This window comes from Gekko japonicus, unplaced genomic scaffold (assembly GCF_001447785.1).
Source record: "Gekko japonicus isolate JY-2015 unplaced genomic scaffold, Gekko_japonicus_V1.1 scaffold1177, whole genome shotgun sequence".
Taxonomy (NCBI): Eukaryota; Metazoa; Chordata; class Lepidosauria; order Squamata; family Gekkonidae; genus Gekko; species Gekko japonicus.
The window spans coordinates 316355-339057 of record NW_015160874.1 but is presented as its reverse complement, the minus strand read 5'-3'; the positions used below and the strand labels follow the sequence as shown (position 1 = coordinate 339057).

At 45.2% G+C, this 22703-nt stretch overlaps 1 protein-coding gene across 1 annotated transcript; it reads right to left on the bottom strand.

Annotated features, from left to right (window-relative positions):
- Positions 1 to 1661: 1661 nt before the first annotated feature.
- Positions 1662 to 21840, bottom strand: CREG2 (cellular repressor of E1A stimulated genes 2). Its single transcript, XM_015422730.1, has 4 exons — positions 21380 to 21840; positions 17681 to 17850; positions 7039 to 7152; positions 1662 to 2118 (listed from the first exon to the last, which is right to left on the bottom strand). Exons 1-4 carry the CDS (start codon positions 21833 to 21835, stop codon positions 1971 to 1973), a joined length of 888 nt encoding a protein of 295 aa, XP_015278216.1. The 5' UTR covers positions 21836 to 21840; the 3' UTR covers positions 1662 to 1970.
- Between the last annotated feature and the right edge of the window lie 863 nt (positions 21841 to 22703).

Below are 22703 nucleotides of genomic sequence, written 5' to 3'. Positions count from 1 at the left end.
GGAACCGGGGAAAATCCCCACTTGCCAGGATTCTCAGGTGTTTGGTTTTGAACTGGACAGTCCAGTAGTTGCCATCCCTGTCCATGAAGTAAATTAATAAAAGACCAGACATACACGTTTCTAGGATTTTCCGATTAAGAATTCCAAGAACCGGGCAGCTCCAAAGAGAAAGAGTTGGGAGGGGGGAGCTCAAGGGTTAAACTAGAAAGCAAATGAGAAAATAAAGGGGCAAAAAAAAGAGGAAATCACACCTAAGTGCTAACGTTTCCTCTGTTCCCCATCTGGGAGGAGAAAATGAATCTCCCCTTCCTCTAGCAACAGAATGGTTTCTCCCCCTCCCTGAAGTGAGCAGGTATAAAGTTATTACACATGTGTCAAGGAGGACTAGTTTTCTATCTGTCCTCTTTGTTGTAAGGTGGAGAGTTAACTTTTGCTCAGTTTTGCATTGCTTTTTTCTTTCTTTCTCCTTCTCACTTGGGGAGATGCTTTGCCTGCCATGCCTCTCCCACTGCCTCCAAGCTGGCTGCCTCTTCTGGCTGGCTCCCATCTGGGAAAAAAGCAGGGTGCTTCTCTTTCATTCTCCTGGACTGAACTGAGACCTAGGTTTCCTGTCTCATTACCAATGCTGATTTCTCCACGCCTACTACTACTCTGCATATCACACCTAATCCAATCACGCCTGCTATTGTAATTCGCCTTCTATTGTCATTCAGCATCTGAAATCACTCTACTCTCAATTATAAGGACAGATGGACTCACATTCTAGCTGCAGCAGTGATGTCACTTTGCAATGTCCCCAACACCTGAATGTGTTGGGGTGAAATCGTGCAGTGACACTCTGGTTTGAGAGCAAAACTATATGGTTTGAAGCTGGTTTTACCACAGAGTTTTGCCCAAACAAGATGTGCCCCCCCTCAAATCCCCCCACCAGTGTGACAAGGGGACCTGGCAACGCTACCAGTGTTTTTGTTGAAACCATCTGGCAATCTTACCCTCGCTTCTGACTTGGACTTGATTTTTCCACCAGTGGCAATACTAATTGACCTCTCAACATCAATATAATGCAATGAAACACTTTAACAAAATGGAACACTCATCCATATACTAATACTTTTGTAGGAAGGAAAACAACCAGATATACCTGGCAAGTTGTCTGTTCCCTCTCCTGTTCCATAAAAGTGCTAAAATCACTGCCTCCATATTCCAGTACATTTCTTTATCCACTGGACTGAAAATAACACTGATTATTCTTTGACTTTCTAAAACATTAGTTCTAGACAGCAATCACAAGATAATTTATATTAGAGTAGATAAAGAGTATTTTAACATGTATTAGCTTTGGCTTTTGCTCCCAAAATCTGCGTGGCTAAAGCACAGTAAACACTTGACTTTTTCCTGTTCTCCCAAAGAATCTTGTTAGGACACAGAGATGATTTTAAATCACCGCAAAAGCACTACACAACAAAACAGTTTGCGAGCTAATTAAATATAAACATATGCTTATGAAAAGATGGAATCCATAATGTTAACAATTAAAATGCTGTATATATTTAAAACATTCCTTTAAAGTTTCAGATTGTATTTCAAAAACACCGCCTCCATGCAGTAATACATCCAGAACATACATTCCAGCCATTTCATCTTACAATGCATTTCCCCCCAATTTTAGAAATTGTAATTAGCTTATATTGTGATATCATGTGGGATACATGAGTATAAAAATCCAAAAGAGTCAAAACACCTAAAGACATGTTTAGTACACTCCTTTTCCAGCCTTAAATGGCAAGGAGTTCATATTCAATTAAAACTATCCTGTTCCAATCAAAAAAAGATGGAGCCGTTTTGAATACTGTGCAAAAACAAATCCCAAACAACATCTTGTTGAACAAACACCTGGTGACGTTTTATATAAAATAGTTTGTTTCCAAAGTGACTGTGAAAACACTGAATGTTTGTATTTGGAAGTTCAATCAAGCTTTACTTTGAACTGCTTTGAAATATTCTTCTGGTACAACGGCACTAATTCCTCCATACCAGTTCTGAAGCCAGATGTGATCTATGTTCATTTTCATAAAGAACCATTCATAATTGCGAGGCCATTTTCTCATGACAGGGTGCCTGGAAGAACAGAGACAAGATAACCAGGCAGATTTACAATAATGTCAGTCTACAAAATTTCTTCCAGCTCATAGTTTGAGGACGTGCAGCGACATGTCGTTTTAAGTAATGTTCTCTGATGACTGCGGATTATTCTCCAATAGATGTGGCAACCACTGGAAAACAAATGACCCCGCCACTTATAAAAACACATCTTAAGACTGAATATGTGTGCAACTGCTTGTCCATATTTTTAGTTCTGATTGAAAAGAAAAGAAGGGGAGAAACCCCCCTAAAACTATCCTAGTCAGTACAAGAATGAAAAGAAATAATGTAAAGCAGGGGTGTCAAACGTAATGCATGGGGGCCAGAACCGGCCCATCCAGGGCTCTTATCTGGCCCACAAGCAACTGGTATATATGGAAATATGAGGTACTTCCCTTTTTATGGTATCCCTTGGAAAAAAACCTAGTCTTGCATATGATTAATACATTTATTGGGGCTTTTGTGTGCTCCCCAGTAAATCAATTGCTTTCACTTCTAGGAATCAATTGTTTTTGTTTGTATTTTGAGTAAAAAAAATAATTTGTTAATTGGGTTTGCCTGTGTCCTTTATAAAGTTTATATCTCTGGTACCCAGCATTACATTTTATGGCACACAGGGCCGGGCCAAGAAAATGACATTTAAGTCAGATCAGCCCTTGTAAAATAAGACTTCAGCATAGAAAGTTTGGTACCGACATACTCCAAATATTCAGGCTTTGGACTGTTTTATTTATGGTAGACATATTGAAGGGTTAGGGTTAGGCTTAGTCTGTGGTACCACTCGGAAGTAAGGGAAAAGAAGGAATTCTGTCTTTAGGTAACCTGTGTGTGCTACCTGCCATTTTAAAAGCATGGTTAAATCCTACCCATTTCAGTCATTGACTAGAGGGATTTTAGAATACTTTTATTGGCTAAACAACAACTTTTCAATTTACGATTAACTCTTATGAGCAGACTATTCCAGAGAAATTCTGTGGTGAGGGAGAGACAATGCCCTTATATCCCCATAGTGAAGTGGACTATTCTTTTAATTATTTTATTTAAAACATCTCTCTATGCTGCTTTTCTGCCAATATAAGGTCCCCAATGCAAAGAAGAACAAAACATTAAAATATTTCAGAATTAAAACATTTAAGATATTAAAACAAGTATTCAAAATAAAGTATATATAAAATATTTAAATAATGCAATAAAAATGTATAAAATACAAAAACACATGACAGGGAGGAGGGCCAATAACATTTATTGAGAGTACACCAAATAAAACAAAAAAGTCTTCACCCACTGGCAAACGACCACCATAGAGAGACAGACAGACAGACAAATCTCTTGGGAGAAGGGCTGCAATGTTTTGGCACCAAGACCAAGAAGGCCCTTTCTTGGGTTCTTTCCCACCTGTCAGGCCTCACATGGCGGGAACAACCGAAGCAGGACCTCCAAAGAAGGCTGGAGTGAACTGGCAGGACCATAGGGAGAAAGGCGGTCCTTAAGGTATGCTGGCCCCAAACCATATAGGGCTTTAAAGCTCAATACCAGCACCTTGAATAGACCAGTAGCAAATTGGGAGCCAGTGTAGATGGAACAAAATTGGAATGATATAGTTCCTATGATCGACTCCAGTTAACATTTTGGCTGCTGCATTCTGTGCCGACTGTAGCTTCTGGACAGCCTTCAAGGGCAGCCCTGCATGCAGTGCATTGCAGTAAACTAATCCAGATGTTGCCAGGGCATGCACTACAGTGACAAGATCTTTCCCGTGCAGGAAGGGCCACAGCTGGCTCTCCACTTGTTTATCAAACAGGGAGCGGGTCCAGCAACATCCCCAAGCTACAAACTTGCTCCTTTAGGGGGAGTGCAACCCCATCCAGAACAGGAGATATTCCAGTTCCTACGTCAAACCTTCCCCCCCCCAGTAGCACCTCCGTTTCGTTGGGATTAAGTTTCAGTTTGTTAGCCCTCATCCATGCCCTGCTGCCACCAGCCACCTGTTTCCAGTTTCCACAGCTCCCTGGGATCTACTGAAAGCCTGAGTTAGGGATGAGTGTCGTCTGCATATTGGTGGCAGCTCAGCCCTAAACTCTGGATGACTGCTTCCAGCAGCTTTGCATAGATGTCGAAAAGCATGGGGGACAAGATGGAATCTCATGGGAACCTGCCAGAGGACTAGAGGTGGAACAGTATCCCCCCCAGCACCACATTCTGAAACCTAGCTGCAAAGTAGGACTGAAAGCACCTCAGAATAGTGGCTCCCAGTCCCAACCCCAAAAGTGTTGGAATACACAAGGTCTATAGTGCACCAACTTGAAGAAGATCAGAAGAACAGCCTATAGGGGACAGCTGAAGGACTGCTAGTTAGCTAGATTATGGACTTCCCGTAATTTCCAAATTATGTCCTTCCTGTCTTCCGATTGGCTCTTTGGAGACTTCATGCTCCAACGGAGCCCTCCCCCTTTGTTCCTGTCTCTCACAGCAGTTAGTCAAGCCTCCATCCCTCTCCTCTGTTCTATCAGAGTTTATTTCTTCTTTAATAAACCAAGTTATTTTCTTTAAACAGTTGGTTCTCCTTTCCTCTGCATGTTTAAACTCTGCCAACAAAAAGTTGGTCCAGAAGGATACCGTGATCAATGGTATCAAAGGCCACTAAGACATCCAGGAAAATTAACAGGTTTGCACTCCCCCGTCCATCTCCCAATACAGGTCATCCACCAGGGACGCACCAAGGCCTTTTCAGTCCCATGATGAAACTGAAACCAGACTGGATTGGATCCAAAAAATGTGCTTCATTCAGGAGTTCCCGAAGTTGCCCACCACTTGTTCAGTCACCTTGCTCCAGAATGATACACTGAGAATGGACAATGGTTATTAATATTTTCTGGTTTCAGAGTTCCTGCTTCAAGGCAGGAACAACCACCTCCTCTCTTATTTACTGTCTCCCAGGCTCAGTTTACCAGCCTCCCTCAGCAGTTTTAAGGAGCCAGGAAGGGCAAGTGTTGTACAAACAGGTGGTAGGTGTCAAACTTCCAAGAATCCTGTCTGCATCTTCAGACTGCACAAGCTGAAAGGTATCGCACGTAACTGGATAAACTAGCACCCTGGGAACATTTGATCCTGTCTCCGCTAAAGCAGAGTCCAAACATAAGTGGATGTGAGAGATTTTATCTGGAAAGTATTGAACAAAATGTTCACAGCAGGATACAGCGGAGACCACTTCCTCCTGAAGGCCAGAACCCAATAGGCCCTTGACCACTCGGAACAGTTCCACATGTCTACACGGTACCAATGCAAAGGCAGACAACAAATATTATTTCTTTGCTACCAACACTGCCATGAGGTATGCTTTAAAATGAGCTCCAGCCTGTGCCTTGTCAGTCTCTCCCCACTGTCACCCTAGCTGCCAAGGGGCTGCCAGAGTTCTTAGACCAGACAGAGGGCATTTAGGATCAATCGTGTCAATTGCTCAGGTCATTTCCTCATTCCAGGGGGCATTGATAGAAGCTCTGACCATATAGCAGGAAAATCCCATAAGGCCATCTGAAAACCAGTTGGATGCATTAGACTACAGGGGCGGGTGATCTTATAATTGATCCCCTATTCCTGCATTCCTGGTATCCCTGTTAGTCTAAACTTCAGCAAGTAGTGATCTGTTCATGACAAGGGGACCATGTTCAATCTCCCACATTCAGATCATCTTCTTCCTGCCCAGAGCAGAACACCAGATCAAGAGTGTGACCTGCACAGCGTGTGGGGCCTGTTATTTCCTGAGACAGGCCCATGGTTGTCATGGAGACCATGAAATCCTGAGCCACTCCCAACAAGGTAGCCTCAGCATGCATGTTGAAGTCCCTCAACACAGCCATCCTAGGAGTCTTCAATTCTACCTTCCAGATCAATTCCACCAGCTCAGGCACAGAGACTGTTGGGCAGGAGGGTAGGGTGCTACATCAACAAGATCCCAATCCAGTCTCACGCTCCCAACACTTGAAATACACTCTCAAAACTGGCAGAGTCCTGGATGGGGCCTCTAACCTGGTGGATAGCTTCTCAACAGACCACAGCAACACCACTTCCCCATCCGTCAGGCCTGCGGTGACGAATCACTGAGTACCCTGGAGGACATAGTTGGTAAAGGTTTTAACTTCTCTCCCCTCCTCCAACCAGAGCACAGTGACACATGCCAGGTCAGTCCTCTCATCCAGAATTAAACCCTGAATGGCTGCCATTTTGTCTCTAATTGACTTAGCATTTAAAAAGCAAGATACGATAGCCCAGGAAGACACTGATACGGTCACCAGCATCAACCTGACTGGAGGAAGAACCAGAAAGGGCAACAGCCTGCAAAAAGCCTGCTGTCTCTTCCCCTTACCTGGTATGCTGTTCTCCCACCACTGTATCTCCCAGCACCTCACAACCTATGGATTATGGCACCACCCCCAACCCTATGCTGCTCTTCCAAGCATATCTCTACCCAACAGGTGACACAAGGACAAATGACAACACTTAGCCTGTGGTCATGCATGCTAAACAATCCATTTTCAATCTACTTTCAGTGCACTTGCCAACTGGATTTTTTTTGTGTGAACTGGCAAAATCCAGTTGGAAAGTGGTTTGAAAGTGGATTATTTAGTGTGTGATCACAGCCCTAAACACTGCAATCTAGTGAGGTTTGTGTACAGAAGTCCTGGGTCTAGTCCCTGGCAGCTTGAGTCAAAAGGATCTCAGATATTATGTCCGCCTTTTCCTGCTTGAGTCCCCAAAGAGCTGTCTCCTATTAGAGCTGGCAACGCTGAACTAAATTAACTAATTTTCTGATTTGGTATAAGTGTATTCCTTCCATTCTCAATTATAACAGCTTGTTTTTAACCCCACCCCACCCCCTTAGAACAGATTCATACAGACCTGGAAAACAATGCTTGCTTGGCAAATTCTATTTCTTCCAGAGGTACTGTAACCATCTGTCCCGTCAAAATGAGCCTGGCACACCGTGGATCATCAGGATCAACAACAGTTTTCCTGCAAGCAAACACAAATGTTATGTTACTGCTGATTTCTGCATCAGAACATTTCCTTTAAGAACTACAGATAGTCACTACGAGACACAAACGAACAATAACTAGGATCTTCTGAGGTGTTTTAAAAACTAATTAGCAGCCCCAGGCAGCAGTTTTGAAATTATAGAAAGGTCTCTGTGAGAGCTTGTCTAACTCTTATTTAGCAATAAGCCTAATCTTTCCCTTGCCTCTAATTTTAAACAACTGTCATTTTGCAATAGTGTTCCTAATGACAACACAATAAAAATGAGTGGTGACCTTTGCTTGTTACAAAATAAAAATAAGTACTTGAGCCCCCACCCACCCACCAAGAGCTGCTAACCAAACTCTTATTAATAAGAAAACCAGCAAGCCCCAAGAAAACAGGAAGCAATTAGTTATCCTGGAAACAACATGGAGGAAAAAAGAGAAAGTGCAGAGAGAAACCAGAACCTTTGCTGAATTTATTTCCAAAGACATATATAGGGATCTTGCTGATTGGGGCTTTGGGGGGGGGGGAGAAGAGGTGCTGGAACTCTCGAAGGAAATGAAGTTTTCAATTTGTATACTGAAAACTCATGAACTTAAACATTTTAAAAGGAATTTTGTCAAAGGGGTTCTGGAATTCCGTTCCGGTGCATTCCCCCAGGAAAAAAGCCCTGTGGCTGAAGGAGATTGTTTCATAGGGAATATAGCACTTTATTCAGCTTGTAGAGCTAGGGTTGCAAAATGGTACCGATGTGGTGGGGGACTCCAGTCTGGCTCCTGGTGTGTGCGCACGCACACTGCATGCACGTCACAGGGAAGTGACGTCATGACGCCGGGCACGCTGGGGCGGGGCCACAGCCATTTGAGGGGGAAACTCTATGTTTCCCCCTTAAATGGCTGTGGCCCCACCCCCAGCATGCCCGGCGTCATGACGTCACTTCCCTGTGACGTGCATGCGGGGGGGGGGTTCCCCGGGGCCCGATTCCGCCATGGCGGAAATCAGGCCTCCAGAGCGGGGGTTTCCCCACCCCCCGGCCCGATTTGGCAGCCCTATGTAGAGCCCCCATTCACAGTTTGCAGTGCAAATCTTAGAAAGATGCAGCTCTTTTAGAACTGCACTTTAAAACACATACTCTGAAGTTGCATCAAGATGGGTAGCCATGTTAGTCTGTCTGCAGCAGCAGAAAAGAGCAAGAGACTTAAAGACTAACAAAATTTATGGTAGAATATGAGTTTTCATGAGTCACCTTCATCTGATCCCTGTAGTATGGAGATGAGCTGTAATTCTGGGGGAACCCTAGATCCCACCTCTCTAGTCCTGACCCATTGGCTGAAGACCACTTAACTAGTAGGTATAGATGAGGAGATGGCGATAGAGGAAGGAAACGTATGAAGAAATAGCAGTAGTTCCCCAAATGCAATGGCATTCGACTTCAAATACTGTTTCTTCGTATGATAATTAGATGTAAAACTCAAGCTTCTTTCTCTGGCTAGGTCTGGCCTGCAAAGCTATTGCTTTCTGGACCTGCCCCCAGCAAATTGGGTGTGACACAAATTCCAGTGAATTGGTGTAGCAATCAAAGGCCATTGAGCAAATACCTTCAATTATACAAAAGCTGAGGGAAATAAGGGCATTTTGCATACCAAAGAACATGTTTAGGATAAACTTAACAAAGCGTCACCCAGTTATAGTTTCCTGCCAGAAAAGACTACTTCACTATACAGGGAGAGCTGGTTGATTTTTATTTTTGCATTTTTAAATGTTGATCTCTTGTTTCCATCATGTGGCCCCTAAAGTGGATGACAACTGCTGAATAACTACAGAATGGGGCAAGCAAAAACAGCAGCATAGAAACAAGAAGATTCATCAAACGTCACAAAAGTTTTCCCTAGGTGTCTGACAAGTAGATCTGGCATGGACACTGGACGGTTGCGGCCAAATGAACTACACTTACCTTTTCCACAGGAGAGCCAGCATAGTGTAGTGGTTAAGAGAGACAGACTCTAACCTGGAGAACTGGGTTCGATTCCGCACTCCTCCACATGAAACCAGCTGGGTGACCTTGAGTCAGTCACAGCTCTCTCAGAGCTCTCTCAGCCCCCAAAATAAGTCTAGCTCACCACCTAGTGGTGCATAATGCTAAAAGAGCTAGTACTTCAGGCTGCTAGACAATCTTAGGAACTCCTGGCCATACGACACACAATGCCACATGATGATTATTAGTGATTAATGTCTTCCCTGAGTCTGCCCCAAGGACTCTCAGTAAGACATCAGTTACAAGTTCCCCACTAAGAAATCAGTTCCTGGCCTAAAACAGCTTCTAAAACAGGACAAAGAGATCCCCCTTCCCAGGGCTGTGCCGAGTCAGGAAAATGGTGCGGTAGAGGATGGCGAAAGACGCTTCCTCTGTGTATGCCGCAGTCCCAAACTGAACTGGGCTGTGTGTTGCTTGGGAACTGAGTTCTACCTGTGAGTTCTTGGATCACACCTGGAAAAGACATGGGGAATAGGCAATGCTCCCATGAACAATGACCCCCAAGTAGATTCTCCATCATGCAGCAGCTTTGACGTGGAGCAGCACTTAGCGCAGTCACGCTGGCATGATCGTCATCTGCTGGCCGTAGGAGCAACCAGGGCTATTTTTGGGCAGGCATGCACAGGAACGGAGTTCCGGCTGGCTTCAGTGTTGGTCATGCCCACTACAGCTAAAATCTCTGTGTGTGTGGCTACAGAGGGAAGGCCTGGAGAGCGACCCCCCCAGCGACTCTGAAACGGGCGGGCCAGGGCCCCCCTGGAAGGATCGGGAAGGCATTTAAGGGCCGGCTTGCCAGGCATCCCGCAGCCGTGGGGCACCTGGGCTAGTCAAGGGAAGACATGGGGTGTGGCCTAATATGCTAATGAACTGGTGTTGGGGTGTGGCCTAATATGCTAATGAGTTTCTGCTGTTTGGTGTGGCCTATTATGTTAATGAGTTCTTGCTGGGCCTTTTCTATGAAACGAGCACTGGGAGCAACATAAGCACTGGTTGGTGGTCCTTTGCTACACTCCCTCTGGATTCAGAGCAACAAGGACTCCAGCTCTCAAACTTCTTCCTACTATAGCAGAAGGGGAGACTCCAAGGAGGCCCTAGTTGATGCCAGCATTAGAGAAGAGAGCCTTCTTGTTTATTTTTGTTTTATTTTATTGAATTTATATCCCACCCTCCCCACAAGCAGGCTCAGGGCGAGTTACATCAATCTCAATACAATAGAATTCAATTAAAAACAACTTTAAAATAACAATTTAAAACAGTATAGAATAATAAAATACCAAGTGAAATAAATTAGATCAGACATCAGTTAACGATGTCAGATCAATGAAGATACAACATTGGGTACCCAGATGTCTATTTGGATCCAGGCCACTGATGGGAGATTGGCCAGGGGAGGGGGGACGTCTGGCCCTTCAACCAAAAGCCTGGTGGAAGAGTTCCGCCTTGCAGGCCCTGCGGAACTGTATTAGATCCCGCAGGGCCCTGATCTCATACGGGAGCTCATTCCACCAGGTGTGGGCCAGGGCCAGAAAGCAGTGTATACCAGAACCTCTCCACAACTGTAAACATTGATTTAGAATATACAAATATTATGTATATGTGTTAAACACACACACACTTTAAAACATGTACAGACTACGTTGCAAAAAACAAACCCACATATTCCATGGTGCAATTCTAGGAGGAGCTCATGCTGACAAACCTTCATCTTTTCCACCTACTACATTCTTTTCCTCTTTCACTCCCATGAGCTCCCTAGAATGACTCAGAACAAGAGACTGGCAACCTGCTTATTAAAGCATGTACCTCCACAAGGATAACGCAATATCAAATCCACAGTTGCCTATTGGAGTTTCATTGAACGTATTATCTGGGGTCTATTGGATCAGTCATAGCTGCCAGTGAGCAATTCAAGATCGCTTATCATGTAGAAGAATTTACTTCAGTATGGGAGTACACCAGTTAAGTATTCTGTGAATCTCTTCTTCTCCAGTAAGGCCTGGTTCACATGTGCCAGTGAATTAGGCTGCAGGTGGAGAGGATCCCATTTTAGAAAGCTCCTCTATATTAAAAAAATCACTGCAAATAGAACTCCAGCACCCCAAGCAAAGAGGTGGAGCATTCCTTCTTGCTGCACTTGTTTGTTGTTGTTTGCTATGTGGCTAGATAGAATCCCCCACCTGCAGTCTAAACTGGTGCAGTCCATTCTACCACTGCAGTATTTTACCAACTTGTTCTTTTGCATGTGTGAACTACATAGACTGTGTGTGCTCATGACAAATTTAAAGTCGTTTCAACAGCTGTGCCTATGTAAGCCGCCCTGAGCCCGTTTGTGGGGAGGGCAGGGTATAAGTGAAATACAATAAATAAATAAATTCATTTAATTTTTATGTCTTTCAACCAGAGAACTTTGGGAATTGTAATTCTATGCAGAGACTAGGGATTTCCAAAAAAGAATTCCAAGCAACTTTTTACAACTATTGCCACTTATGCGTGGGTTTTGACCCTGCTTGAACGCTTCTGGGAAAGTGGGCTTTCCCCCCTGCTTCAATACAGCATTGAGTTCCTTTCATGAACCTCCTGAGTTTCCCCCATCTTTTCCACCATCTTTCCGCAGCCTGCTTTGTTGTGATGTTTTGGGCAAGACTGCAGCAAGCAAAGCCAAGGTAGCACCCAGGTGGATAGGAGAAGTCCAGATCTTTCCTATCACCATCCCCCCCAAAATTGGTGCAGTTTTCCCTTGCCCTGATCCTCCATGGAAGCCATTTCCTCTCTACCACCAGAGGACTTTAAAAAACCGTCAATTGGCACATTGTGATAGCATTATAATGTTGGATTAGATACTAACTACTAAAAAAAAGGAAAGTAAAACCTAATGGATGGACTGTTATAACATTACAATGCAGTAATCAGGCATGGCACCTTTAAGAACTAGCAGCCTGACGTGGAGGGGCGGGGCTTGCCTCTTCACCACCTTGCAGGCGTATTGAAGGCCTCAATTCACCCTCAGCCTTTGCTGGGACAAAGGACTCTACTGCTGCTAGTTCTTAAAGGAGTTTTCCCTCAGATGATAGAGTGTCCCCCGCAACGTGCCCAACATGATTATGTGATTATTTCACCTCTGGGTGATGTGTTCACGCCGGGCACGTTGCACATTTTGGGGGTGGGGTCCCCCTGGGGGGCCTGATCCACACTGGCGGGGGCCTTTCGGGCGGGGGTTTCCCTGCCCCCCAGGGGGACTTGGCAACCCTAAGATCTCCTGGGATTACAAGTGATCTCGAGGCGACAGAGATCGGTTCCCCTGGAGAAAATGGCCATTTTGGAGGGCAGAGTCTATGGCATTATACCCTGTTAAGGTCTCTCCCCTTCCCAAACCTACCCTCCACCCACAAAATCTCCAGGTATTTGCCAACCCAGAGCTGGCAACCCTACTTACTCTCTTTGCCCCTATGGATGCCACGGGAGAAGGGCCTGTGAGGTAGTTTGATCTAGGTACACTCACGCATTCTCCCAGAATCCAGTGAGTCAGGTGACATTGTGGGGCCAATCCAGTATCATCACTTGACAGAAAACTCTGCTACTTTCTTCCCACCTGGGAAAACTGTGGTTGAGGGAAGCTACCAGGTTTGCCTCATAACTCACTTCTGTAACTCTGTCTCTTAGCCTGACTGTCTATGCGCATTTAAAGTCTCTGAACTTTTAATACAATTTCAGAAACATGTAAATTAGATAAAATGTTATTTTTAACTTCAGGTGGTTTACCTACTTATAACAAAAACTTTAAGTTAACAATAACTTATCTGAAGAAGTGGGCGTGCACACAAAAGCTTATACCGAGAATAAAACTTTGCAGGTCATAAAGGTACCACTGGACTCAAGCTTTGTTCAATAACTTCCTATAGTTACTTTTACTTCAGCCCACAGTGGCAGGGCCATTCCTGAAAGGTGGGCTCCCTAAAGAGCTGCTGTGTTTTTCTGCCTTTTGGAAGGATCAGCCGTACGGAGCACACAAATGCCATGCTTCCTGCCACTCTTTGCAGGCGTGCATGCTGAGACATAAACTGCTTTGAAACTTTTAACAGTCATGGCTTCTTCCAAATAATCCTGGGAACTGTAGGCGTTTACCACACAGGGATGGGATTCTTTGGTTTCCTTCTTGCCGCTATGGGGAGGGGCGGGGTATAAATCAGACAGTAAACAAATAAATAAATACAGCACAGATGCAACAGGGTTTCAACATGGCAGTTCTCCCAGTATTTTCCCTGCAGCCATCCCTCTCCCTCCTTGCAGCACTGAGGGGCTTTTAAAAAAAGATTGGCATATTATAACATTGACATGTTATTATAAAATTATAACAATTTGCCTGTCAGGCTCTGTAAAGTGCCATTTTTATTTTCTTTCTTTTTTTTAAAAAAAGTAAGTCTCTAGAGTCTTTTGTTGTGGAGATAAAAGGGCAAAGGCATATTTTTCTTTGAAATGGGTTAGAGCAGGGGTGTCAAACTCATTTGTTATGAGGGCCGGAACTGGCATCAGTGGGACATTGTCGGGCCAGGCCATGTGAGTCTTAAAATGTAATGCCAGGTAGCAGTGATATATAAACTATAAGGGACACAGACCAACACAATTAAAGATATCTTACCAGTTTCTGGGTAAGCATCAAGTTGCGTGTGCCGTCACCGCAAGGCCCCAGCTGCACAGGAAAACCCACACAGGCAGACTGGAGAGCCAGCAGTGCAGCACTGGGCTGATGCCCCCATGCTGCCTGGAGTGGGGAGCAAACCCTTTCCCCGGCATGCTCTCATGGGTCAATACTCTGAGCCTAGAGCCCAGAAGAAAACATGAAATGGCTGGGCATTGCAAGCTTCTTCCCCCCCTTCTCCCCCCCCCCCCCCCCCAGGTCTACTTAGAATGGCAGTGGCTCTCTCAAGTTGAAGGCTGGATTAAAAACTGGGTGGGCCAGTTCCAGCCCACGGGCCATACGTTTGACACCCCTGGGTTTAGAGACTTACTAAAATGAAAGTGAAACTTCATCACTAAGTTCAGTTGGGATGGTTCACGGCTTTGTGAGGCTTGGCGAGTTAGTTGGTGAGAGACCTCACAGGCTACAGTGGGCTTTTGGGATGGAGTGGGGTGGGGGTCAGGGTCCAAGTCTGAGTTAGATTCCTTGTGTTCCTCCTGAACATCAAAGGGGCTTCCTGGAGGTATCTCAACTGCCTCCTTTTGTGGTGGTAGCAGGGCTTCATCACCTTCCATGTCTGAGTCTCCTCTCTCTCTGTCTGATGATGAGGAGAGTCCATACTCTGGCCTATAACATTTGATAGTGGAATGAGCAATTGACTGTGGGCTCATGATAAACCACTCTACCACTCCTTTTGCTCCTGTTTAGTGCCATCTTGGTTCAGCCTCACTACAAAGCAGTGACCACTCCAAATAAGATAACATGTGCAAACAACCAATAGCGAGCATTGTTCTAGGGTTTTTGTTGCAGAATTTGGGGTAACATGAACCTGGGCCTTTCTGTTCCTCTATGCTATGTAGGTTTTGCTATAACTGACTTTGGTTTCTTGGTTCTGAAGTCCCATAAGCCTTTGCTCTTTTGCTGGCAGCCTAGACATAAAAACTAAAGCCTTGCCCTGTAGATGTACCTTTGCCTGAATTCACATTTCATGGCCTTCAAAACGTTAACATATCTGTCTAGGTCTTTTTGACATTGCAGCTAATAAAATATATCTAAGCGAAAGTTCAAACTAGCAAAAGTTAATCTTATCAGTTTAGCATGGGCTGGTATTTGACAAGTTTGGTACATTTTAATTAACTCCTCCCTTGATTCCTATTGGCTGAAAGAAGTTTAAAAGGGAGTCTTTGGGCTTTGTTTGGGGCTGTTTGGCCAACACCCCATCTAGGTTTGAGTGAGGTCTTGGACCACAGTCCAGGAATTCCTTGTTCTCTCTGAAGTGTACATTATATCAGGTATTGGGGGGTTTTCTATATACTATTGGGTATTGATATTGAATATATGCTATCGAGTTTTACTTGTATATGCTTTTAGAGTTAATACATTCTTTTAGTTTACGGCAACTGTTCTCTCTGTGTTCTCTCTCCCTCTGGAGGCCTGAGTTCCCTAGTCAGACTCCGCCCACCCACAGAAAAGAACCCTAATGGGGCCGGGGATCCCTGGAAGAGGCCCCTGGACCCCTAATATTCCCCTACAGTTTTCGAAGGTGGCAGACTGATTATGTTCACCATTCACTAGATTTTCTATCCCCCTCCAAAATAGTACAGAAGGCCGATGCTTGTCATCAAGATCATGATTCGGAAGTCACATCACTTTCCTTTTACGTTTCGAAAAGAACAAGTTATATATCTCTTGTGTACCGTCTCTGGCTTCTAATCCCACCCCCTCGAGGAATGAGCTAGTAAGCTTGTATTAGCATTACTAATCTGCGTGGTACGTCAAAGGAAATCTCAGTGGAAAGGAGAATTCGTAATCTGAAAAGCTCCTCTTACTCTTTGGCTTTATGCTGCAGGGTGCTGCTGACCTCCTTGCTGCTGCTTCTGACATAAAGAAGCTCTCTCTCACTTTCCTATGTCAAAGCTTTGAGTTAAAATATCAATAGCTCCCCCCCCAAAACAATGTGATCCCTGCATCTAGCTGAACGCCCTTGTCTAGTTTATTTATTTATTTATTTTATCTTTCAACTTACTACCCCGCTCGAACCCCCCAAGGGGTCTCTGAGTGGCTTACAGTTAATCAGTTATCCCTACCTATGGCCACACAGATACTGGGGGTGGGGACAACCCTACTGGCACCCAGTGGAGGGACTGGTAGATCTTTTCTTCCCGGGTCGGCTTGTCGGTTCGGCGTCTTGGCTTCCGGTTCCTCCCCTTCCAGTGGACTTTCGGTGGCGGATCAGCAGGGCCCTTCCGTTGCACAGCACGCTCCAGCGCGGCTTCGGCTCAGTCCTCCAGGCTCCGCCGCGCCTGCGCCTTCCACGCTCCCCACGTCTTCCTGGCTCCGCCTTCTGGCAATGTCTGTTCCACCGTAGATGTTGTGCCTGGTTGCCATCTTTTGCCGCTTGCCGTTCACCGTTCACTGCTCTCCGATGCTCCAACAACCCCCTCAATGGGGGAGGGTGCCCCCTACCATCTAAGGTAGGTACCCATTTATCTACTCGCGCATTGATGTTAATTGTCGCTTTCGAACCGCTGGGTTAGCAGGAGCTGGGACTAGGGCCAGGTGCTCACTCTGGCTGTGGCGGGTTTCGAACAGCTGTAACAGCTGTCCGTAGATGTTACTAGCAGGCGTTTAACCACCTGCGCCACCGCTCCCTCCACCCATACCCTGACCTGGATAGCTCAGGCTAGCCTGACCTCATCAGATCGCAGAAGCTAAGAAGGGTCGTCCTTGGCAGGTTGTTGGAGGGGCGACCTCCAAGGAATACCAGGGGCGTGACACAGAGGCAGGCAATGGCAAACCACCTCTGAAACGTCTCTTGCCTTAGTAAAACAAGTCTAGCTCGCCACCTAGTGGTGCATAAAGCTAAAGAGCTGGAACGTCTGGCTGCCAGACAATCTTAGGATCTCCTGGCTATATTACATACAATGCCATACGATACTAACAATGCAGTATAGTGTAGTGCACTGTACCGTAGCCTGTTTGGGTGACAATGGCCTTGATATTTTTGCTCATATTCAAAAGTTACTTTCCTCATCTGAAGCATTTTATATCACGGCCCTAGAGGGCAGATCGTTGATTGTTACATGCCAGGATATGAAGAAGATGAAGAGATTGGATTTATACCATGCCCTTCACTACCCACAGGAGTCTCAGAGTGGCTTACAAACTCCTTTCCCTCCCCCTCCCCACAACAGACACCCTGGGAGGTAGGTGGGGCTGAGAGAGCTCTCGACAGAAACTGCTCTTTTTCAAGAACAGCTCTTATCAGAACTACGGCTTGGCCAAGGTCATCCAGCCAGGTGCAAATGGAGGAGTGGGGAATCAAACCCGGTTCTCCCAGATTAAAGTCCGCGCACTTAACCACTACACCAAACTGGCTCCACTACACCAAACTGCAGACCCTCCAAACCGGTAGTCATGTTTAAAAACATTAATCGCCCATTGCCCATGGGCGTGGGAATGGAATCTGGATTCTGTTCTGTGCAATGCTGTGTCAAAAGTCATCCACAGTGACCGACCGTGTGAGTTTAGAACTATGGCATGCAAACATAACATGTTACATGTAAAGCCACCATAGGCACTGGAAGGTGCTGGTCGTGCATGAATGGAACGCTAGTGCTGGAGGAATGTGCTCCATAGTGGAGGCCACTTTGCCATGGAAAAGGCTCCAGTGCAAGGGGAAACAAGGCTTAGGATCCAAGCTATGGTCCTACAGCAAAACAGGAACAGCAGCATGTGGAAAGGAAATGGACTTGGGGGGGGGGAACCCTTGCATATGTAACCCAAAATGAATGTTGTTGTATTGATGGTACCTGCAGAAATCCCCTTCTGCCTCTAGCAGTGTCAGTGAAGCAACGGAGTTTCTCATCAGATCTGCTACAGTGCTGTCCTTTGGGGTCACATAAAAGAAAGGGATTCCAGTGCTATTGTCAGTAGGGCCGTCACTGACAGATAAACAATTCCCAAATGGGGCTCCTTGCATCTGAAAAAAAAACCACGCAAACCATCAGAACTTTGACAAAAAAATACACGGTTTCCTAAATAGATGCATGGCAGCAATTTACAGCATAAGTGTAAACAAAAATCCATTTTCTTTTTTTTTTCAGGCTGTAACAAAGTATATTTAAGAAAAAAAATCAGTAGCCTTTTCTTACATATTGTGATTGTCTTCTATGTAAGCTAAGAAGATGAAATGTTGTCCATTTACAGCAAGTGCTACACAAGCAGTAAAAACCACAAACTGAACTCAAACAAACTGGGAAATTTGCAAAGCCGTAAAAGCAGTAAAAAGCAGTAAAAATCAGCTGCAGATTTAATAGCTGGAGTGGGGTGGGGAGGTATATGTGAATTTCCTGCATTGTGTAGGTTGTTGGACTAGACGACCTTAGAGGTCCCTTCCAACTCTATGATCCTATGAACAGCATACCTTTGATTAAAAAAAAAACACTCTTAAATTGTCCATTAAAACAATAACTCTGCAATTCACAGTGAATACATTAATCAACAACTTGATAATGTGATGACAAATCATATTTTTGTATTATGATCCAAAAAGCTACTTCAGCATGCCCAGAGGAAAATATAACATTATTCTTTGATCAACAGAATCCCATTGGAACAAATCAAATTGTTTGGAAACTTTCCTCAGTTTCAAAAACGGAACACGTGAAGCAGCCCGCTGGACTGTCAAGGTCAGTTTCTCTGCTCTGACTAGCAGCAGGCTTGGATCCAGACCAGACTTCTCCCACGGATGGAAGGATTTCTGCCTACAAAGCACCATTTTCCTACTCCCCTTCCCACAGCATCACAAAATGCCCCCTGAAATTCTTTCCTTGGCCGTGAGGGGAACCCCAGGAACAGAATTTTAGTGGACATTTGGGCTGCTATGAGAGGTGGGGAACCACTCTCCATGGGCAGAAATCCTTCGTCTGGATCCAACCTCAGGGTGTGAGATAGGGAACTATCATATCAGCTACTAACTGTAACAGCCTCTGGCTATTTACAATGAACTACTAACACGTAACCTACTACCTGATCCTTTCCATTGGAGATATTAGATATTGTATGCAAAGCAAATGCTCTACCACTGGGCTATGGCCCAACCCCATGATAGTTAGTTAGGGGAGCTACTGTTCTGAAAAAAACAAAGCTCCAGTGGGTGTTAGGAACTTGTGCAATTCTTTAGAACTTGGCCTACATATTGTAATTACAGACAGCGAACTGCTGATAATCCATCAGGTAGCATTTTTATCAAAGGATCTTGCAAAAACACAGACAATGAGTTTTCCTGGTTCAGTTGTGTTATTAGAAACCTGAGGTGGAATTACAGACTTCTACTGTACAGCAGGGGATATTTTATTAATGACTTCTGTTATCAACTAGTAACTCTTTGGATCTGACAGGTGCAAAAGAGTGGTTGCTTTTTGCAGTGTTTTGCTAGAGCTCTTTAAACCTTTTCAAAACATGAACTACTCATACATTCCACAAAGGGAGCTTTGACCAGGGTTGCCAGAGACCCCCAGCAACTGGTGAGAGGTGGGGGGGACCTACCAGCAGGAAAACTAGGCCTAGGCCTGTGTTGCTGGCCATGCAGCAATGTCACTTCTGGTGTGCACTGGAAATGACATAATCATATATTATAGTTCGTTGTAATATTTGTACATATTCAAATATTGTTACCAATTAAAGCATCAATGTACAGTCCCCAGTTAAGGGTTAACAGTACCGTCCAAAACAGTGCTATACCCTTCTAGGCTCATTAATATCAATGGCCTTAAAAGGGTGTCACTCCTTTTCGGACGGCACTGTTGAAGCTTAGCTAGGAGCAGTTATTATTGGCAGTACATTTATATGTATATTGCCCTGGAAAATGCTAAGCTCAATTCAACTAATACTTTTCTGTTACCTGTTTGAGGTCCACTCCTCGCTTTCCCCCCTTAGTTTAGCTGGTTCACAGAACTGCAGCATTTAACTCCTGCACTCTGTAGGAATTGCCACTGTAATCAATGGAACTCACAAATACTAAACACCATATTGATGACGATATCTACCACGCTACTGTGCCAAGGCTGTTGAAATAAATGTAGGGGGCTAAGATATGCAGACATTCCAAGTTATCAGTACTCAATATGGAACCCTTACATTGACGTTACTTGCCTCTGGGATAGTCATCACATTTAAACTCATGAAGAGTTTTTATATATATTTCTTAGTCACTCAAGAAACTCTCTGATTGGATTTGGCTATCTTAAAGCCTACCCTATTCAGAAGGATAGTTAAGAACCTTATGAAATTCACATGTATCATGCCTCTAACCAGGGATGAAAGTAATTTATATTTCTTACCAGTACTTCTCTCTCCATGGCCTCAAAGGAGAAGATGGTACCAGTTTGGCTGGTTTTTCATCAGTACTCTGAACTGGCCTGTACTGGCTTACGTTTACTCCTCCATGTCAAAAATTGGAGTGAGGATTTATAGAAGAACTTGGATATGAGAAACTAGAGTACCATGTCATCAACACTAGAGAATTTGTCTTTTAGAACTGCTTTTGTCTCCAATCATATTTGGCTGTCAGTAGTTGTTTGCTACCTACCTGGAATGCTCTTCCTCATGTCTTGAGAATGCCTCTCTAGTACAGGAATGTTTGACTGGGGCACTGGAAGTCACAGATTACAGTACTATGGGGCAAACATTCCCAAAGTTTCACCTCTTTTACTGCCGAATTTGATAAATAAGCATCAGTCTGACGTGTTTCATAAAAAACTTGTTTCTTATTTACAGCAACCAAAATGAAATTTGCCATATTACAGGAAATGTCACTTCTATTTTCAGTGGCTGGAAAAATCTGTGACATTCTGGTGATGAAACAAACTAAAATACCAACTCAATCAAATCAGGTGGGTGTCAGTGTTAACAGCAGGCTACTCCTACATCTTTCAGTGATTTGATTTCAATTTCTGACTCCCCCTGCCTTTCATTAAAAAAAGAAGAAGCATACAGTACCTTGAGCACTACAAAGAGATAGATCCCTAACAACTGTAGTGGCTTTAGAGACATGAAACCAAACTTCCTTAGGCAAATCTGTAACATGTAAACTGTTCTTTAAAACCACTTGGCAAGGGAGCCAAACTATAAAAGCTATCGGAGGGATACAACCGTCATCCTGTTTCTCCAGAGAATAATATTAATTCAGCTGCATCATTTACACACTTTGATAACAGAGGCTCAGTAATTGGTTGATTTATCTAGAATAACCTTCTACAGCCATGGCCAAACGCTGCTTTGGAGAAAGATAACAGCTTGCCCAAACAGGATGAATAATTCACTACTATATTATTTCCCACACCTTTGGCTTTTACGAAGAGCAAAGCTGTAGCCTGCAGAGGAAATAAATCTGTAAATGCTATACGTTTTTGGACAAAGCAAGGCCATATACATTTAAAAGAAGGGGGGAAACGCGACCAGCATGTTTCTGGCAGAGATGCTGCTGCTGCTGCTGCTGCTCACGCTACCTTTTCTTGGGTAGATCTGGTCGCCAAGAAGCCCCAGTTGTTGTAATGGACGAGGAAGCGGGCAGTCCTGGCCGCTTGCTCTTGAGGCGCTAGGCTGTCCGCTTCCTTGGCGCTCTCTCTCCGGTAGGAAAACATCCGGGAAGGGGAAGAGAGCTGCTTCGACTTCCCCGGGCCCGGCCTGGACCTCAGTTCCTCCTCTTCTTTGTAAACCGAGGCCGGGTAGCTTTGCTTCCAGATGTTCGTGGTGTCTTCCAGAAGCGCCGGGAGGACCTCCTCGTTGGAGGAACTGTCCATCTCTTCTTCCACCTCATTGGTGACCGACCAGGACACCGAATTCACGATCACGTAGCCCCACGCCGGGGCCAGGAGCAAACTGCACCAAAGGGCCCCGGGAAGCCAGGCGACGCAGCCCGCCGTTCTCCTCACCATCTGCGCTTGACAGCCGAGCCCGGGCATTTTGGAGCGAAGCCTCCGATGCGACGGTCCACACTGAGTCGGGCGACCGAACGCAAACAATCCTGAAGGTTTGCTGAGAGAGCGGCGCCCTCCTGTGGCGACAAGTGGCACACGCCTGCACACCGCTGAGATCCACACGCCCAACGAACAATATAGGGGAAGGGGACGGAGAGGAGTCCCGCGGCACCTTAAAGGTTAACAAACTCTATCCCAGCACAAGCTCTTGTGGCTCAGAGCTCACTTGGTCAAATGCATTGGCGTGTAGACCTGATGGAAGTGAGCTCTGATTTACAAGAGATCGTGCTGGAATAAACTTTGTTAGGGCAGAACGGATTCAAAGACTCACACAACTACTAGGGGTTGCTAGCTCTGAGTTGGGACATACCTGGAGGTTTGGGGGGGTGGAGCCTGAAGACAGCAGGGTTTGGGGAGGCGGAGGGACTTCAGTGGGGTATCATGTCATACAGTCCACCTTCCAAAGCAGCCCTTTTCTCCAGGTAGACTGATCTGTCACCTGGAGATCAGTTGTAATCCCAGGAGAACACCATCCACCACCTGGAGGCTGGCAAACCCACACAACTACCCATATGGAATTATACATAAAGGCAGGGCCGACCCGTTATTGTTAAATTTTAGACTGTCGCCTTGGGCGACGGCTTGAGGAGGGTGCCATTCTGGCCGGCCTTGTCCCCTCCTTGCCCCACACAGGAAGCCTCCCTTGCCGGCTTCTTGCTCCGTCCCTGGCAAGAGACTTCCCTCTTTGTAGCCCCCCAGACAGAAAGAGGCGGCGGGGGTGGGTGGGACAGGCGCTGGGAACAGCCCGGGACAACAGGAAAGTGCCGCTTTCCCTCTGCCGCCCCCGCGGTCT